This window comes from Priceomyces carsonii (assembly GCF_900007245.1).
Source record: "Priceomyces carsonii strain CBS4050 genome assembly, scaffold: Debaryomyces_carsonii_scaffold_1, whole genome shotgun sequence".
Classification (NCBI taxonomy): Eukaryota; Fungi; Ascomycota; class Pichiomycetes; order Serinales; family Debaryomycetaceae; genus Priceomyces; species Priceomyces carsonii.
Window position 1 is genome coordinate 953,909 of NW_026946674.1, and position 16,533 is coordinate 970,441.

Below are 16,533 nucleotides of genomic sequence, written 5' to 3' on the forward strand. Positions count from 1 at the left end.
GAGATCTTAATAGACTTTCATCTTTTGCTTATTTATTCAAGTTTGCTGAAACGGTACATCGGCTTGAAGTTGGACAATTGTTATAATCAGTTGTTTGATCGAGCTGTAAATAAAATGGCATTAGATTCGTTGGATATCGCCGTCTTGGTGGCCCTCGTTATTGGGACTTTAGCATTTTTCACTAAGGGAAAACTTTGGGGTGTTGAGGACAACCAAGGTGGCTTCCTTAAGAATGCTGAAGCTACAACTTCAACTGATTTGATATCAGTGCTAAAAAAAAATAATAAGAACACCGTTGTCTTCTATGGATCTCAGACTGGTACAGCTGAGGACTACGCTTCTAAGTTGTCCAAAGAGTTGAGCTCAAAGTTTGGCTTGAGTGTCATGAACGTTGATTTTGCTGATTATGAATACGAGAACTTCGCTGACATTACGGATGATATCTTGTGTTTTTTCATCGTCGCTACTTATGGTGAAGGAGAGCCTACTGACAATGCCATTGATTTCGTTGAGTGGATGGATAATGAAGCCGACACGTTATCGAGCCTTAGGTATGCTGTCTTTGGTTTGGGTAACTCTACCTATGAGTTCTATAATGCCATTGGTAAGAAGTTCGATACAAAATTGGAGGAATTAGGAGCTGAAAGATTTGCACCATACGGCGAAGGTGATGATGGTCAAGGTACAATGGACGAAGATTTTTTATCTTGGAAAGACTCAGTTTTTGACTCATTAAAGAGTAACTTAGATTTTGAGGAACGGGAGTCTGTATATGAGCCAAGTTTGAAGCTAATTGAAAGACTTGATTTGAGTATTGACAGTCCTAATGTTTCCTTAGGTGAGCCAGACAAGCTGTATTTATCGCACACGTCCGATTTGAGCAAAGGTCCATTTGATCACACGCATCCTTATTTGTCAAAAATTGTGAAATCCAAAGAATTATTCAATTCAAAAGATAGATTTTGCGTTCATGCAGAATTTGATTTGTCTAATACCAACTTAAGATATACAACAGGTGACCATTTGGCTATATGGCCATCAAATTGTAATGAGAATATCGAGTCATTTCTTACTGCTTTTGGACTAGGTGATAAACTTGATGATATTTTCGAATTGAAAGCACTTGATTCTACTGTATCTATCCCTTTTCACACGCCTATTACTTATGGAGCTGTTGTTAGACACCATCTTGAAATATCAGGAGACGTTTCAAGGCAGTTCATTTCTTCAATTGCTAACTTTGCTCCGAGTGAGGATGCCAAAAAGGAGACTTTAAGATTAGGAAATGATAAGGTGGCCTTTGCTGAGGAAATCCACCACAAGAGATATAATATTGCCGATGCTTTATTACATATATCTAAAGGGGAACCTTGGAAAGACGTGCCTTTTGAATTCATTATCGAATCTATTTCTCATTTACAACCAAGATACTATTCAATTTCTTCATCGTCCTTGTCTGAGAAGACAAGCATACACATCACTGCTGTTGTGGAAGGCGAAGATCTTGGGGACCACATAATTACTGGTGTTGTTACAAATTTATTAAAGGATATAGAAATTGTGCAAAATGGCTCAAAGGATAAACCTTTAGTACATTACGACTTGTCTGGTCCAAGGGATTTGTATAACAAATTCAAATTGCCCGTTCATGTTAGAAGATCAACTTTTAAGTTACCAAGTAGCCCTAGTGTTCCAATTATATTAATTGGTCCAGGTACTGGTGTTGCACCGTTCAGAGGATTCGTTAGAGAAAGGATCGTTCAAAAAAATAACGGAAGCGAAGTGGGGGAGACTATTTTGTTTTATGGTTGCAGAACTGAAGAGGAGGATTTCTTGTATAAAGAAGAATGGCCGGAATATGCTAAAGAGCTAGGTGTATCGTTTCAAATGTACACCGCGTTTTCAAGACAAGACCCTTCGAAAAAAGTTTACGTGCAAGATAAAGTATCAGCAAATGCATCCAAGATTAGCAAATTATTGGAAGAAGGTGCTTTCATATATGTTTGTGGTGATGCTTCAAAAATGGCAAGAGATGTTCAGAATGCTATAACTAAGATCTTATCTACCGAAAGAAATATTACATTTGAAAGAGCTGCTGAATTAATCAGATCTTATAAAGTTCAAAACAAATATCAGGAAGACATATGGTGAAGGACTTAAAAAAGGCAAAATATCGAAATTGTTTAAATATTCAAATTATGTTCAATAATGTATAAATGACTAGTTTAATGCAACATGTTGAAATAAATAAATGAATAAAATATACATGGTAGTTAAGATCTAATATGAGTTTAAATACACTCTCCGTTATCAACTTTAACGCAACAACGCCATTTAGTGTTGTAGGAATTATATATGCTTTGTAATCTTTCTTCAATATCAAGCCAGTGCCTGTACTTCAAATTTGACTTCAAATCCAAGTCATAAATATTACAAGTGACTAGATATTTTCCGAAACCTTCTAGTTCGATCAAGTTATTAATATTGTTGTGTGAATTGTGGGCATCATTGAACCTATCATATTTCTCAAATTTTATGAAGAGGCCAACATCTCGAAGAGTCATCACTAGCGATAGATTTTGCAGTACATCTTTTTCTGAGGTTAGATTCTTGATTAAATCATTCTTGTTGTTTATTCTTTGGTATTCCTTTAGTTTTTGAAATACGTTATCCGGATTCTTCAAAAGAACCCTAAACAAGCGCTTTAGTGGCAAACCATTTTCACTCTCAACATTCTCCAATAGCTCTTTAGGAATCGCCAGGAAGATATCATCTATGCCTTGATCGATCGTGTTTAGATACAATAAATCAAGAGGGCAGAAATGTCTCGGTAGCTTTTTCAACTGATTTAACAGGCATGTTCTACAATAGTTGGAGTTTTTGTTATCATAGAGCCATTTTGGCTTGATCTCGAAAATTACTGAGTTGACTCTGTTTCCGTCAACTGAAGAGTTTACATAAAGTTGACAGTTTTTTGAAAGTATCTCTTTCGAATATTCACCATCCAAAATGTTTGGGATCAATAACCCGTATCGTTCCTTTAACATTAAAGGATTTCCCCTATTATCTAACCGATTCGTGAAGTCTTTAGTCAATACCACTAGCTGAATGTCAATTATCTGTTGTGGAAAAAGATGCTTGCATTTCAATTCGATAAAATCATACAACTCACACGTCGATATATATTGCTCGTCTTCTTTTAAGAGCCGGACTCTTAAAAGTTTATGTCTCAAATAATCATTTGTACCCGTGTATTTGAGTAGTAAATTTGCGCTTCCCTTTGCAAAGTAAAGCCAGTCCTCCGGTGATGTAATTTTCGAAATCTCCATCTAAGAATAACAGTGTTTTTTTTTTTTTTGAGGTTTTTGCTCTATTAATTGTAGAATCAATCCTCTTTATGGTCCTTTTTGTCCAATAAATCAAAGACTTAAGTATAAATTCTAGTAGTCTATAAGACCATAAAGCGACGAGTTTAATCTATTATTATTATCAAAAAGAATTGAATCGAAAAGAGTATTCGAAACTACGGAATTGTATTCTCAAAAATTTTTTCTTTGTTTTACTATATCATAATGATCGAGAGAGATCGGAAAAGAAATTTTTAGGCGCCTTAAGGCTTTAACAGTAAACAATTCATCATAGCTTACCTTTAGAAGAAAATATGGCCTCGATTTCTTGTTCTGTGAAGAATTTTTGGTTTGGAACTGCCCTGCTGTTGTGCACAAGGAGCTTTGCAGGGCCCTTTATTTTCAAGAATACTGCACTATGATGTGCTAACCTATTCACAATTCTCAACCTTGCCCAAGAGATTAGACTTCCCATAAATATAAAGATGGGCTTGGTTTTCTTAAGTGCTTCCGGATAGTTGTACTCTTTGGGGCTCCACGAAGCTAAATGTTTTGATAATCGATCTAAGAACCTGCGTGGAACCGGTAAAGAGAGTTTTGGAAGTTCAACCGAGCGAATTCTAGAGATGAAAGAATGCATCGAACCCTCTGGAAGCAGAAATATTCTTCGAAAAAAGCCCTTTGTTTGTAAAATTTCTAACTCTGGACGACTATTTGTCGCTATCAATGAAGTCGGATTCAAAAGAAGTTCTTCTTCCAGATCAAGCGTAATGTCAAATAGTTGATTAGATCCATTGACTACTATGACACCTTTCCCTTTTGTTTGAAAGCTTTTGAACCTCTTGTAAAGTGACACCGGAGACAATTCAAAATTGAATCCAGTCCATGCAATTATGTTTTGATCATCTAAAATAAGCCATTCCTCATCTTTTTTATCTATTGATATCATAGAGTAGTTGTATTTCTGTCCACTTATCACTAAAGATACAGATGACTCAGACAGCAACTCCCTATAGGGGGTATGCGTGGTGAGTGATTTCCGATTAGTTGCAAGTCCATCTATATTACCATTTACAGCTACTATAGAACCTTCTCTGATATTCAATCTTGAATGCTGTGGCAAAGTTACGCTTAATAAGTTACTGGGACTCCCCAATGGCTTGAAATGAGGAAGTTCTATAAATGGTCCCCTTCCTGTTCCAGTTGGTTTATTGCTATCAGAAACATCTCTGGAGATATCGTTTTTGGAGGAGGGTTTGAATTTTGATATAATACTTAGTCTTCTTGAAAAGTTACCAAGTTGAATCGTAGTCTTAGATATTAGCATTGCTAATATTTTTCAAATAGAAATCTCCTGATATATTCTAGAGAATGGCAGAATACGATTTTCGAGTTTTCGCTATTATGCTCGCATCCGAAGATCTATTGAGAACGGAAATATTGATGAGATGCTAATTTGATTATCCAAGGACATCTAAGAAAATGGCAAAAAATAAAAAAAAAATTTATCCTAACCTTTTATTTTATAGATCTACTTATAAAGTCTTTACTGGATTGTTCATATAAAGTTCTGAATCCAGGTGTCCGTATTTTTTATCTCAGCGTAGTAATTCTCGTCAATCAAAGAACTATCTTCGGAGACAATTATTTCGGCTAAACTGACGAACTTATTCCAAAATTTAATACCACCTTCGAAATCTGCTAGCAATTGGTCGCCTGTAATGCTGTTAACACCATGAACATTTATGTTGAAGGAAGGATTGTTGATCTGATACACATAATTTAATAAATGGTCTTTTGTATTCTTTATAATCTCATCTTTGGTCTTCTGTGTCTTGGCCTGCTTGACCGAGTATTCGAAATATATTTCAGCCACAACACCTAATAAAGTGTTGTTGAGATCTCTGAAAAATGGAAGCTGATCAATCAACAGATACCACTCTTCTTTTTCGGTGAATTCTTTTTTAATGCTATTGTCCTTCTGACGGACAATCAAGTCGACAATTAAACACTGAATTGTGCTTATGAAATGGTCAGTAAGAAACTTGATATGTGATCTGAAGTTCAAAAGTGTTCGAGATATAGGCCCTTGATAATTTATTGGAGCAATATGAAGCTTATGAAGAGAGAATATCCTGGATACCAAAGTTATATGCTTCACTTCTTCACTGGAAATTACTTCGTTGTTAAATTCCTTGAAGTATTTTGGGACGCTTGAAAATTCTCTATTGGGCTCTGTGAGTTTCAAGCATTTAGACTTTATTAATAAGGTGAGCAAGAAAAGTTCTTGTAAATCCTCTTCACTTATGTTTTTCTCTTTCTGAATTAGCTTATTGAAAATTATACCGATTGAAGAAAAATTTTTCCCCTTCGAATCAAAGATCCCAAACAAATATAAAGCTCGCAATAAAACTGACGAAATTAATTCATTGTTATTATTGCTCTCTAAGCTGCCAATGATATTCGAATCATTTGTGTCAGTGAAAAACCTCGACAATGAAAATTTATCTGACTTTGGACCACGGACAAATATTGAACTTACTCTTTGGAAAACAGGCGGTGCTAACCTATTATTTAATTCCAAAGCTTCGTCTTTAAACCAGTACTTAACATTGATTTTCTTGACCTGATAATACCTCGCTAAGAGTTGAGTTATCAAATTAAACTGATAATCAAGAATAGTGGTATAAAACTCAGAGGTAATTAAATTCTTATAGCTATCACTCAAGCCACTCTCCAAGCTAGGTCTTATTTCAATGTGCCCCTGAGTAATAGATTCAAGTAATTTGATTGGAAGTAAACCGATAGATTGATAAAAATATAATTCTGGAGGAAGCCTTTGCGATATGATATCATGAACATTATTTGGTACCTTTACAACTTCTCTCTCTGTCGATTGTGGATCTCTTTGATCCTTTCCTGTACCTTTTGCTTTTGCTTTTTCTATGGCTCTGTCTTTTAACTTACCATTTTCCTCATCGCTCAAAAAATCAATATCCTCCTTCAAACCTAACTTAGCCATTTCTACGTCATACAATTCAACAAAGCCCTCCTTATTCAAAACAGGCAAAAATTTGATAGCTGAATGACCCATTAAATATAGCTCAAGCAATTTGGGATCATTCAAACCTATAATATACCCTGAGAGGTCATTAGCATTATTGAAAGTGTTATACTGGTAAATTATATCAAGACCCAACTTGAAGTAGCTAAGCTGTGGATATGGTTGAACAGGGTTTGGTTTGGGAAGCGGTGGAAAAATAGAAAATGTTTTTGGTTGGATATTACACCCCACCATTATGCTCAAATCAACAAATTGTTTCTCTGTTAAATTTAGCTCACCTAAAATTTTTGCCTTATCGATGAACCTAAAATCCTTCGATTGGAACTCCATTCCCAAGATAAATCTATCCGCTTTCGTTAATAATAGGTCTGTAGAACCATAAATTGAGTCAATAAGATTATTTTGATATAAATAAGATAATTGAAATGACGAATGATATGGTGAAATTAGATAGTCAATACCAATCTCGATAAAATACTTTATTAAATCATTTATCATTGGCTTTAATGGTAGAGGGTCTGTAAATAACCTAAACGATTCAATACTCGAGTATGGTTGTTTATTATTTAGCTTCGACCACGTACTCTCTAAGTGCTGTTCTTGCGGAGATAATTCATTGGTCCTGTAAGACGTGTTCTGCAATTGAATGCTCAATCCTGGAATAACAAAAATGGGCCTTATCTTGAATTCCTGGAACACTTGTAAATCTGACTGAATATAATCCTTAAGAGAGCTCGGTATTCCTCCTGTACCAGCTAAAAATTGTTCTTTCTTGAATGTGTAAATCCTGCTTAAATAATGATCAACGTCTATTCCAATGGTGGCATTTTGCAATATCTCAATCGAGCTAGTATTTACCAACTTTCTTTCGAACAAATACGACTCAAGTGATTTAATTGGCATTCTTTTAAATTAGTTGATTTTTCAAATTGACACCTAATTACTTATTGTTATGATCGTCAATCTTAATTTAGTTTCTAGTTCGTTGCATTCACGACTTTGTGTTACTTTGTGAATCTCAGAAATATCTAAGCTGACGGATGTAAAAGACAATTGCCATCAGAAGTTTGACACTTACAATGATCTACCATTTCATTAAGCTATAAATACAGATTATATATGTCTTATAGGGTTATTCCTCACCAAAAAGATTATTTAAGGCTCCATTTTCCGTAAAAGGATCATTCATCACGTCGATCGCCAGGTTTTTCTTCTTCCTAGCCTCAACAACATCCAATTCTTTCTTTCGTTTGCTCAAGTCGTCTTCTTCATCCCCTTCTGTATCCTTTGAAATTCTAATTAATTCTAATAATGCCGATCTTTGATGCTTTAATGATTTGGAACTAATTAGCAAAGTCTCAAAGTTACTAACATGCTGAGTTGTTACGTTTGGCAAATACTGGATCATCATTCTAGCTGGGTAATCATTCTTCGACCTTAAAGCACAATATAATGTTGTAAGTGCTATTGCAGCTTCTGAATGAGTTTCAACAAAATAATCGTCGACCAAGACATGGAGTAAGGCTTTCACAAGATTCTCGCATAGGTATTTGTCAACTTCATCATCCCTCAACAAAATGTCACCGAGAACGTTTCTGACAACCAAGATGGTATTAAAGGAACATTTTGTGTCCTTGAACATAATAATGTGGCAACAAATTTGCAAAAACGGTGCCATCACATCCTTATTTTCAATAATTAACCTTTTGCAAGCAATTTGAGTATCTGTAACATTTTTTGCATTAAACTGACTGACTAAGTCCATTAAAAATCTCACCACCGTAGCAATTAATTGTCTTAGCATATGCTCCTCCATCATCTCCTCCGACAACGTTTCATCATCCTCATTGCCTTGTAACTGAAGCCCATTGTAATATACTTTTTCCCATCTCTCGACTAGTAATTTGTCTATATCTGTAAATGCCTTTGGCAAAAGATCGGACATAAATATATCCACGTATTTCACTGGGCAATTTCTAACGACACTTCTCAAGCAACTATTGATCATATGTTTCCAACTATGCAAAGTCACCCCTGTAGTATCACCTGCGACAGATTTCCAAATCATACTAGCAATATTTGGAACTTCATACAAGGTATCTTCCAACTGCGATAAGGAGCCTATAGTCAAAAATGCATATTCCCTGGTGTATCGTATTAAATGACCAACAGAATCCGCAAAATCCCTTAAGGTGAGTCCCGCCTTCACATTTTCTTCTATGAATGTCTCCTTCGATTGAATTGATACACCCTGTTGCCAAAATCTTTCCATACAACTATAACGAACAAACGACTGAACCTCATCAGGCAACTCTTTCCAATTTCCAGGATTGTGATAAGCCTGGATCTGTGTAAGCAATTGTAATATATGCGGTATAATTGGTTGAACTCTTGGTTTCCATAATTTTAACAATTTTAAGTACTCAGGAGAATCATGGCTCAATTTTTCAATACTATATTGAATGAAAATTCTAGTTGCTCTGATCGGAAATATAGAAGACCAGCGATCTTTCAACCTGTTCTTCAACCCTCTTCCTTCATCATCCATTTTGGCCTCAAGAAGGTTAGTGTTAGCCGTTATTCCTCTCCTTTGAAAATAACCTGCGATCTCAACAATTCCCATTCTTTCCATAAACCAATGCAAATCCATCAATCCCTTTTCTGTTTCTGGGGCAGACCATGCCGCCATCTCTGGATCAACTATCTTAGCGAATAATTCATCTTTTCCACTCAAGGAAGACCTAGAGGCTATTACGAGTAAAAATGATTTAAAAGCAACATTTTCATGATCTGTCACCTTTTTTGATGATAAGATATTAGCCACTACGTTCTCTAAATCGCCAAATATCTTTTTTAAGGACTCTGGCATTATATAGGCAATTCTATTCAATTCAGTGCCGCAGCATGTTCTCAAATCTCGAATTAGTTCTTTTTCATCATCATCCTGTGGATACTCAATCGTTGCTGTTGTCAAAATTTTTTCTAGAACTTGAAACATTAAAGGACTCACGTCTTTTAATAGCGGTGCAAATTGAACTAAAGTTTGCACTTGTTTCCTTATCAATAGAGGAGATGCTAGGTTCATAGCGAGTAATCTTTCACCGAGACTTTCAACCAATTTATTCAACCTGCCATTTATCGCATCAAAATCATCCTCAGAGTACCAAATTCTCCACCTCGAAATACCTCTCATACAATTTTCTAAAATATTAAATTGCGCCGTACCATAATTGAAAGCCTCCGAATTTTCCTCTAATTTATAATTATTGATACATTCTGCACCTAGATCAGAGCTGAAAAAGGTTTGAAGTCTTCTTTCGAGCCACATTAAGCCTTCTTCGGGCTTCTTGCAAATCGTGATTCTTACAATATCCTCATTAAATTTTTTATAGTTTGCCAAAAATGAGTTTGCATCAGGAGTAGAGTCGAAATCCACGTCCAAAAATTTCTTCGATACATTTTCATCTAAAGTATAATTTATTGTCCTGTTGGCCGCAATTTCCAATAACTCTAACAATATGCCCTTTATTGGGTCCTTTGAGCTCAATTCATCAAACCTTAAAATTGTTACCCACATTTGTAATGACAATCCACTTATGATTAAACTAGGATGGTTAGTTGTTTTTAAAACTAACTTCAAATAACTGTCAACATCCGCATTATCCCATGATATCCTATTTTTTGACCCAATGTTTAAGTATTCACTCAATGACACTATCATCTCTACTGTTTTTTTCAAGAGAGAATAAACCAGCTCATCTATGTCATCAGGATCAATTTCTAAGGACTGGTAGAATTGAGATAAATTCTCAATGCCTTGCGTCGTAAAAATACTACCAATGAAGAAGTTGAAATCCTCTTCGTCGCTGTAGCTTCTCGTAAAAAGAATGTGCAAGCAATCTACAGCTAATGTTTTTAACTTGACGTCGGGTATTGTCAAGATTGTTATCAAGGTCTGCATTATATTTTCTTCCCTTAATAATGACGGTTGAACCCAATGCAAACAAGTTTTAAATGTTGATAAAATCTTTGGCACGAATGTCTGACATGTTGGACTTGAAAATTCATTGGTCGATAAAACTTCAATTAGAAATTTTACCCAAGTAACGAACCAACCATCGACAGAGTTCTTGCAGACTGATAAGTTAGGATTCGGCTCATAAAGTGAATTTAAAACCTCATCGGAAGTAATAATTAGAACACTGAGCTGATTCAAAATCGCAGTTCTTTTGGAAGCAATAACATCATCTAGAAGATATATATCTTCGAAAAGTGTGCGGACTATAATTAAAGACAATTCTCGAGAAATTAAATTACTATTCCACAACTTCCATAAGTCTGCATCCATTGAAGCCCAGCCATCAAGAATATCATCATCACTAATCGATGACTCCTTTGCCTTGACCAAGTAGCTTCCCCAGATTCTTTTGGCAATTGATGTCCATAAATAAGCCAATTTTTCTTTTAAGTAGTGAGGATCATCAGAGTCCATCTTATTAGATAACTCAATAACCCAGTTTCTAATTGCTAGAGACTTTGTCGTATCAAACAGCTGCCAACGTTTGTTAATGGAGTGCTGTAATAATGAAAGTCCAAAATGCCGCACTATATAATTCTTACCATTATTTTCGGCGAGAGCTAACTGATAACCCCAAAAAGGAGACTCTTCATCAGACTTTATAGATTCCAAGAACCTTTGTGCATCTCCTCTTTGTGAATTGCTTGATTTTGGGTCATGTATAACGCCTAAGGCTGTAATTATTTGGTTGACGCCATTACTGTCCATGGTCATCTGATATATAGTCTCAAGATATATGCGTTCCCAGTAAAGTGTTCAATCCCTGATACGATTTGCACCAAACTGAGGTAGAAAGGTGTTGACTGAGTCTAAGGTGATCTTTTTTCTTTGTGATATTTGACCCCACTGTCCACAAGGTTCTCTCCTATATGCGTTTCTCAAAACACGAAGGAACAATATCTAGTGGCGTCTAGGATAAATATCTTCAATAAAGATTAAATTTCTTCCTCAAGTAATTCGGTCAATATATAATACTTGTTGATCAACAATACCTTTTACTAGTTCAAGGTCTCTGCTGAATGCCTTTATACGCAGTGACCTATGTTTATTGAATCGTCTGATTAAAGGCGGCTCAAATGCTTACTTTTTTCCTATGGGCCATGCGACTGTTTATATGCAGTACTGCGCGGTTTAATATTAAATTGAAGTGTATAGACGTATATAAAGGATTAGGAAGCCTAAAGGTAAAACTTTTTCTTGTCTCTCTCCATGTCAGGTCTATGCTCCCAGATCAAGTCACCCTTGACGTTCTTTTGGACTCTTCTGAGTTTAAGAGTAAATTGGGGCCCGAGTTCTTGTAAACCCACTTTCTCTTCATTTCTAAAAATGTACCTATGTCTTCTGAAAAATATAAAATCTCTTTGGTTATGAAGTGTTATAACTTGTCTACCTTGAATCTCTGGTCTCTGTGGAAAGAGGGATTGAAAAAGTCTACCCACTAATTTTCCAAACCTTGTCTGAAAATTGTTAAGAATCAATTCAGGGGTATGATCTGTTGCACGTCCATGGCCCTGAATTTGTTTAGTGTCAACCAAAGAAGTAATGGAGAAGTAAAATGTGGGACCTTCTGGCAAATGTATGAATGTGAGACCAGTTACTTTCTTCTTATCTTCATTTATCACCACTAGATCCGTAAATTCTCTATTATTACAGTACTTGGCCATTTCTTTGATAGAATAATCCTTCCTTCTCTTGACAAATGTTGTATTTGGTAAGAAATCCATTAATATATCTGCAAATTCGTAAGCTTCTTTTTTTGCATAAGTATTTGTTGTCAATAGTATTTTCGGAGCTTTACCATCTTGGAAGTATTGTGCAAATTCGTCCTCACCTTCAATAGCAGTTCCAATTGTTTCGTCATATACTCTCATGTTTTCGATAGTGTTAGGTACATTGCTTTTCAATCTTTCATCTTTTAGCTCTGGGTTTAGCCTCTCCTCCTTCATTCTAGCAAGTCTTAATTTATGCCTTTCCTTGTTTTTTTCATGCTTGAGCTCAGCAAAAACGCGCTGTCGCTTTTGCTTATTCTTTATATTCTTTAAAGTTTCGCTCGTACTCATCTTATAATACCAAAGTGAATGCTATAATAAAGACTTCAACGGCCTCTATTCAATAAATTTTTTTTCAAAAAAAAAAAAAAAAGATATAAAATTTAAAATTTCTGTACTAAATATTAATCTCGAACGATGAGCATCGATGACAGGAACTAAATATTCATATATTAGAGGTTATGGATAGAGCCTCGAAAGTTAAGGCATGGGCTAATTATATCAAGTCACAAGAGTGGGTATTTGAAGATACTGCTTCAATTGGAAAAGCGAATAATTTGCATGATTTACTTACTTCAATCCCATGTTTTAATTCGGGGGAGCTGGCAAATCGATTATCAAGAAACATCCTACCATTAGGATTTCATTTCCTATATAACAATTCTTCTAACATTCATTTGGGTGCAGATGGATACGACAATTATCAAGCCCCTATTGATATGCAGAATGGCTCAGAGCTATTCAGTAGAAGAATGTGGGTAGGAGGAAACGTCACATTTTTTGGCCATCCGATTGCGTTGAACTCTTCGCTTACATGCAAGGAATTGGTAAAGTCTGTAAGACATTTGGGAGCTTCAGCTTTTGTTAGTATCGATAGAAGCTTTTATGACAAGCATAGTTGTTTACTATTAAGGGAAAACAGGAACTTGGTGTATACGAATACACGACATAAGCCGAAAAGCAGCACACTGGAAAACGCATTCAGTTCCTTGTGTGATATTGAAGATGAAAAAAGGGTGACCTTATCTTTGAGTATGGAACAAATTATGAAGTATAGTTTTTTAACATACAATATGCATAAAATTCATTACGATAGGCAATATTGTGCTGCACAAGAACATTTACCTAACATCCTTGTTCAAGGGCCATTCATGGTGACTTTGTTGTTGTACTGGTTCAATTTAAATAATACAGCACCAGGTGCCCTAAGTTTCAGCTATAAGAATCCGGAGCCATGCTTTGAAAATGACTGCTTAACTCTTTCTTTTGCTAAACGAGACAATAGAGACTACCGTATGGGAATATTTAATGCAAACAATACCAAGCGGTTCCTTGTGGGCTCATTGAAGCTAAATTAATCAAGGGTAGTTGCAATATATACCTTTTTTTAACATGGGCTAAGTACATGTTGAATTACAACGTATACTAGTATACTGTTATCAGATCGATGTCTTTCGGTCGCTAAGTGTTACTATCTCTTTAGAATGTTTCTAAGAACCGGTAGTAATATCGAGATATCAGAAATTGCAACATGAAATCGTGTTTTAATTGCGGCACCCGCATTTCTGGCTAACCGTGCTATCCCAAAAAACAGCAGATATTTGATAACAATAGTTTTTGTTCAAGACCACCTCACTAATAACTCGCAGGAAATTATAAAAGAAGGTAGTAGTCATCCACTTGAGAGCGGTGTTTCTTTTTCCAACAGCTATTCAAATAATACTATTGTCCTATCGAAATACTTTGCTGTTTCGAAGAATGGGATAATGTTACGGACTCAATTTTGGGATGCAAGCACCTAAGATAATCAGGAAAAAAAACCTGCCGTGCTTTGAACGAGTTCACGACTCATGGATTTTAGAGTGACGATATACACGATGGACTTACAAAGTATTCTGTAATGTTTTTCCCAATCAGGTTTGATGATACTCAAAATAGATATTTGAAGACATTTTTTAGAGAATCATATAATTTTTGTAGGAGCAGTTAAAACAAATACGTTTAAAACAAGTTACATACACTCATAACTATGACTAACTAAGCGATGACTTACTCGGAAATACCAATAACACCACAAGCTGGTCTGGTACCTGCATTACCTGTTTTCTTGGATTCAGCGTTACCACCTTTACCCAAATCATCAGTACCAGAGTGAACAACAACGGTTCTACCCAAAATAGAGTTAGCACCAAGTAACTTGACCACGCTATCTTTGATAGTTCCACTAGCAATACCACTGCCGTCTGTAGAAACGTTACCTAAATCACCAACATGTCTGTTGTCATCTTCTGGGGCACCATGCTCCTTAGAGAAAGGATTGAAGTGTGGACCAGCTGAGGTACATCCATTGGTGTTGTCACCAAAGGTATGAATGTGGAACCCTCTCTTGGCATTTGCATCATTACCTGAAATCTTGTAAGTGATTGTAGTAGGGTCTGATTCCGAGGCTTGCTCGAAATTGACTACTCCAGTAACTTTTGAATCTCCTCTTAAAACTGCGACTAGATATTTGTTAGTAACTGATACCACTGGTCTATCTTGACATCAGATCTGTGATCTTCCCTTCGCTTAAACCGAATTTAATCCATTGAGCAAATAATATTACTACCTTGGTATTTGCCGCATATGAGCATTCACATTCCCCAAATGTAGCGTAATCTAGTCAATTGATCTGATGTATACTGTTCAAGCGAGATCTAACGAAATTATTGAGTGTTTACATACCTGCTTTAACCATTTTAATATAATGTGTCTTGAATTGAATTTTAATAGCTTTGAATAAGCAGAGACACAATTTTCCTTTTATAATGGGGAATTCTCGGTCTCAAAGCAATCGTGTACCAGACTATGATTTGTCAGAAAATGATGGACAAATTGCTTCCGTCATATTGAAGCCACCTGAATACGGTGAACACATTAATCCACAATTCTATTTGCAGTGTAATATAAGAAGCTATAAGGAGCAAGATTGCACGCCTGGAAATCACTACCTGACAATAGTGAAAATTAGAGTTCGAGAGGAGTTGGTTCAATAACCTATTTAATTATTTCCGCTATTTTAAAGCATAATGTTATTCTATGAGACCTAAAGTACAATTAGACCTACGATGGAGGGTATTGCTAAGATATTTATATTAGCTCGATTTGCGATTTCCTTTGTTTTGACCCGTAACGCACAGTTTGCAACCTTAGCGGTTATTAACATTCCTACGTATTTTCGATTGCTACCTTGCTTATTCTCTTTTGTCCAAAGACTGTTTTTTCTCCACTTAAGCAATGATTCACATAGACTTTGGCAGTCTAAATCCTTTACAATGCCGTATCCCATTCTTTTAGTTTTCTTATGTTTCAAAAAGTATGAACTCACCTCAGTAAGCATTCATTCTTTATTATCCCTCAGTTGATTCCTATCTTTCTGCGTGTTAGCCTTCTTACGCTGTTTATTACCTCTGTCCTTTTTCCCATCTAGTTCAATATCCGGCACAGTTGACATCAAATAAAACACGTAAAAGGTGGAGCAAACAATTAAAGAAGTGTAAAGAAAGAATCCTTTTCTCTTAAACACATTCAAAACCCTATCTAGAGGAGTATAGTATGTCATTGTGTCTTACAATATTCCAAATTAAGGAATACTTAAATTTAAATAATCGTGGCACCTTACGACATGAAATTGTGATAATGTGACCTAAGTGAGTGGCAAAATGAAAATGAGCCTTTTGTCACTTTCTTCTATACTGCTCTTTTGCTATATCGAATAGTAAAAATAATTCACCTATAAGCTACATCTATGACTGACCTTAAAACATATATCATTACCTTGAAGGACTCTGTGTCCGATGCAGATGTCAAAGGACTTAAAGAAAAGATCAAGTCTTTAGGAGGATCGATTACCTCGGAGTTTTCCTTGATTAAGGGATTCACTGCCAAGCTTCCTTCGATCCACAGCGAAGCTATCGGAAATCATAACGACGTTGCAACTATTGAGGAAGATAAAGAGGTTAAGATTCAAAGTTAGTTGATTATTTAATCGTTGGTGAGAGTTGTAATCTTTGATTCTTATCTTTTAAGGAGAAATCGAAAATTGCTACTGAATTTAAAATTCTCTGCTCATTCGCTTATTTAGCTTAGCTAGAGAATTGACTCTTTAGAGACTCTACAAAGACTTTTAATTGTATAGTTAATACATTTTAACGTTGTTCTTCGTCTACGTAAGTAGTTAGTAACTATTATTCCTAGTGTGGGTTGTACCTATCTTATCTTGGCTATCCTGTATAT

The 16,533-nt window shown here is 35.6% G+C and overlaps 11 protein-coding genes across 11 annotated transcripts; 4 read left to right on the forward strand and 7 right to left on the reverse strand.

Annotated features, from left to right (window-relative positions):
- Nucleotides 1-114: 114 nt before the first annotated feature.
- Nucleotides 115-2,151, forward strand: NCP1 (Ncp1p; the record flags this gene model as incomplete). The annotated part of the gene is made up of 1 exon (XM_062955244.1): nucleotides 115-2,151. The coding sequence occupies one exon, from the start codon at nucleotides 115-117 to the stop codon at nucleotides 2,149-2,151; it is 2,037 nt and encodes a 678-aa protein (XP_062807357.1).
- Nucleotides 2,152-2,291: 140 nt separating this feature from the next.
- Nucleotides 2,292-3,329, reverse strand: IPK1 (inositol pentakisphosphate 2-kinase; the record flags this gene model as incomplete). The annotated part of the gene is made up of 1 exon (XM_062955255.1): nucleotides 2,292-3,329. One exon carries the CDS (start codon nucleotides 3,327-3,329, stop codon nucleotides 2,292-2,294), a length of 1,038 nt encoding a protein of 345 aa, XP_062807358.1.
- A 307-nt stretch (nucleotides 3,330-3,636) lies between these two features.
- Nucleotides 3,637-4,674, reverse strand: PRCAT00000516001 (uncharacterized protein; the record flags this gene model as incomplete). Its single annotated transcript, XM_062955266.1, has 1 exon — nucleotides 3,637-4,674. One exon carries the CDS (start codon nucleotides 4,672-4,674, stop codon nucleotides 3,637-3,639), a length of 1,038 nt encoding a protein of 345 aa, XP_062807359.1.
- A 231-nt stretch (nucleotides 4,675-4,905) lies between these two features.
- PRCAT00000517001 (uncharacterized protein) lies at nucleotides 4,906-7,314 on the reverse strand (the record flags this gene model as incomplete). Its single annotated transcript, XM_062955277.1, has 1 exon — nucleotides 4,906-7,314. One exon carries the CDS (start codon nucleotides 7,312-7,314, stop codon nucleotides 4,906-4,908), a length of 2,409 nt encoding a protein of 802 aa, XP_062807360.1.
- A 229-nt stretch (nucleotides 7,315-7,543) lies between these two features.
- Nucleotides 7,544-11,203, reverse strand: MSN5 (karyopherin; the record flags this gene model as incomplete). The annotated part of the gene is made up of 1 exon (XM_062955288.1): nucleotides 7,544-11,203. The coding sequence occupies one exon, from the start codon at nucleotides 11,201-11,203 to the stop codon at nucleotides 7,544-7,546; it is 3,660 nt and encodes a 1,219-aa protein (XP_062807361.1).
- Nucleotides 11,204-11,667: 464 nt separating this feature from the next.
- RPF1 (rRNA-binding ribosome biosynthesis protein) lies at nucleotides 11,668-12,549 on the reverse strand (the record flags this gene model as incomplete). The annotated part of the gene is made up of 1 exon (XM_062955299.1): nucleotides 11,668-12,549. The coding sequence occupies one exon, from the start codon at nucleotides 12,547-12,549 to the stop codon at nucleotides 11,668-11,670; it is 882 nt and encodes a 293-aa protein (XP_062807362.1).
- Nucleotides 12,550-12,719: 170 nt separating this feature from the next.
- Nucleotides 12,720-13,616, forward strand: PRCAT00000520001 (hydroxyacyl-thioester dehydratase; the record flags this gene model as incomplete). Its single annotated transcript, XM_062955310.1, has 1 exon — nucleotides 12,720-13,616. The coding sequence occupies one exon, from the start codon at nucleotides 12,720-12,722 to the stop codon at nucleotides 13,614-13,616; it is 897 nt and encodes a 298-aa protein (XP_062807363.1).
- A 691-nt stretch (nucleotides 13,617-14,307) lies between these two features.
- On the reverse strand, nucleotides 14,308-14,995 carry SOD1 (superoxide dismutase; the record flags this gene model as incomplete). Its single annotated transcript, XM_062955321.1, has 2 exons — nucleotides 14,308-14,759; nucleotides 14,983-14,995. The coding sequence occupies 2 exons, from the start codon at nucleotides 14,993-14,995 to the stop codon at nucleotides 14,308-14,310; spliced, it is 465 nt and encodes a 154-aa protein (XP_062807364.1).
- A 70-nt stretch (nucleotides 14,996-15,065) lies between these two features.
- PRCAT00000522001 (uncharacterized protein) lies at nucleotides 15,066-15,293 on the forward strand (the record flags this gene model as incomplete). The annotated part of the gene is made up of 1 exon (XM_062955332.1): nucleotides 15,066-15,293. One exon carries the CDS (start codon nucleotides 15,066-15,068, stop codon nucleotides 15,291-15,293), a length of 228 nt encoding a protein of 75 aa, XP_062807365.1.
- A 344-nt stretch (nucleotides 15,294-15,637) lies between these two features.
- PRCAT00000523001 (uncharacterized protein) lies at nucleotides 15,638-15,859 on the reverse strand (the record flags this gene model as incomplete). Its single annotated transcript, XM_062955344.1, has 1 exon — nucleotides 15,638-15,859. One exon carries the CDS (start codon nucleotides 15,857-15,859, stop codon nucleotides 15,638-15,640), a length of 222 nt encoding a protein of 73 aa, XP_062807366.1.
- A 186-nt stretch (nucleotides 15,860-16,045) lies between these two features.
- Nucleotides 16,046-16,273, forward strand: PRCAT00000524001 (uncharacterized protein; the record flags this gene model as incomplete). Its single annotated transcript, XM_062955355.1, has 1 exon — nucleotides 16,046-16,273. One exon carries the CDS (start codon nucleotides 16,046-16,048, stop codon nucleotides 16,271-16,273), a length of 228 nt encoding a protein of 75 aa, XP_062807367.1.
- Between the last annotated feature and the right edge of the window lie 260 nt (nucleotides 16,274-16,533).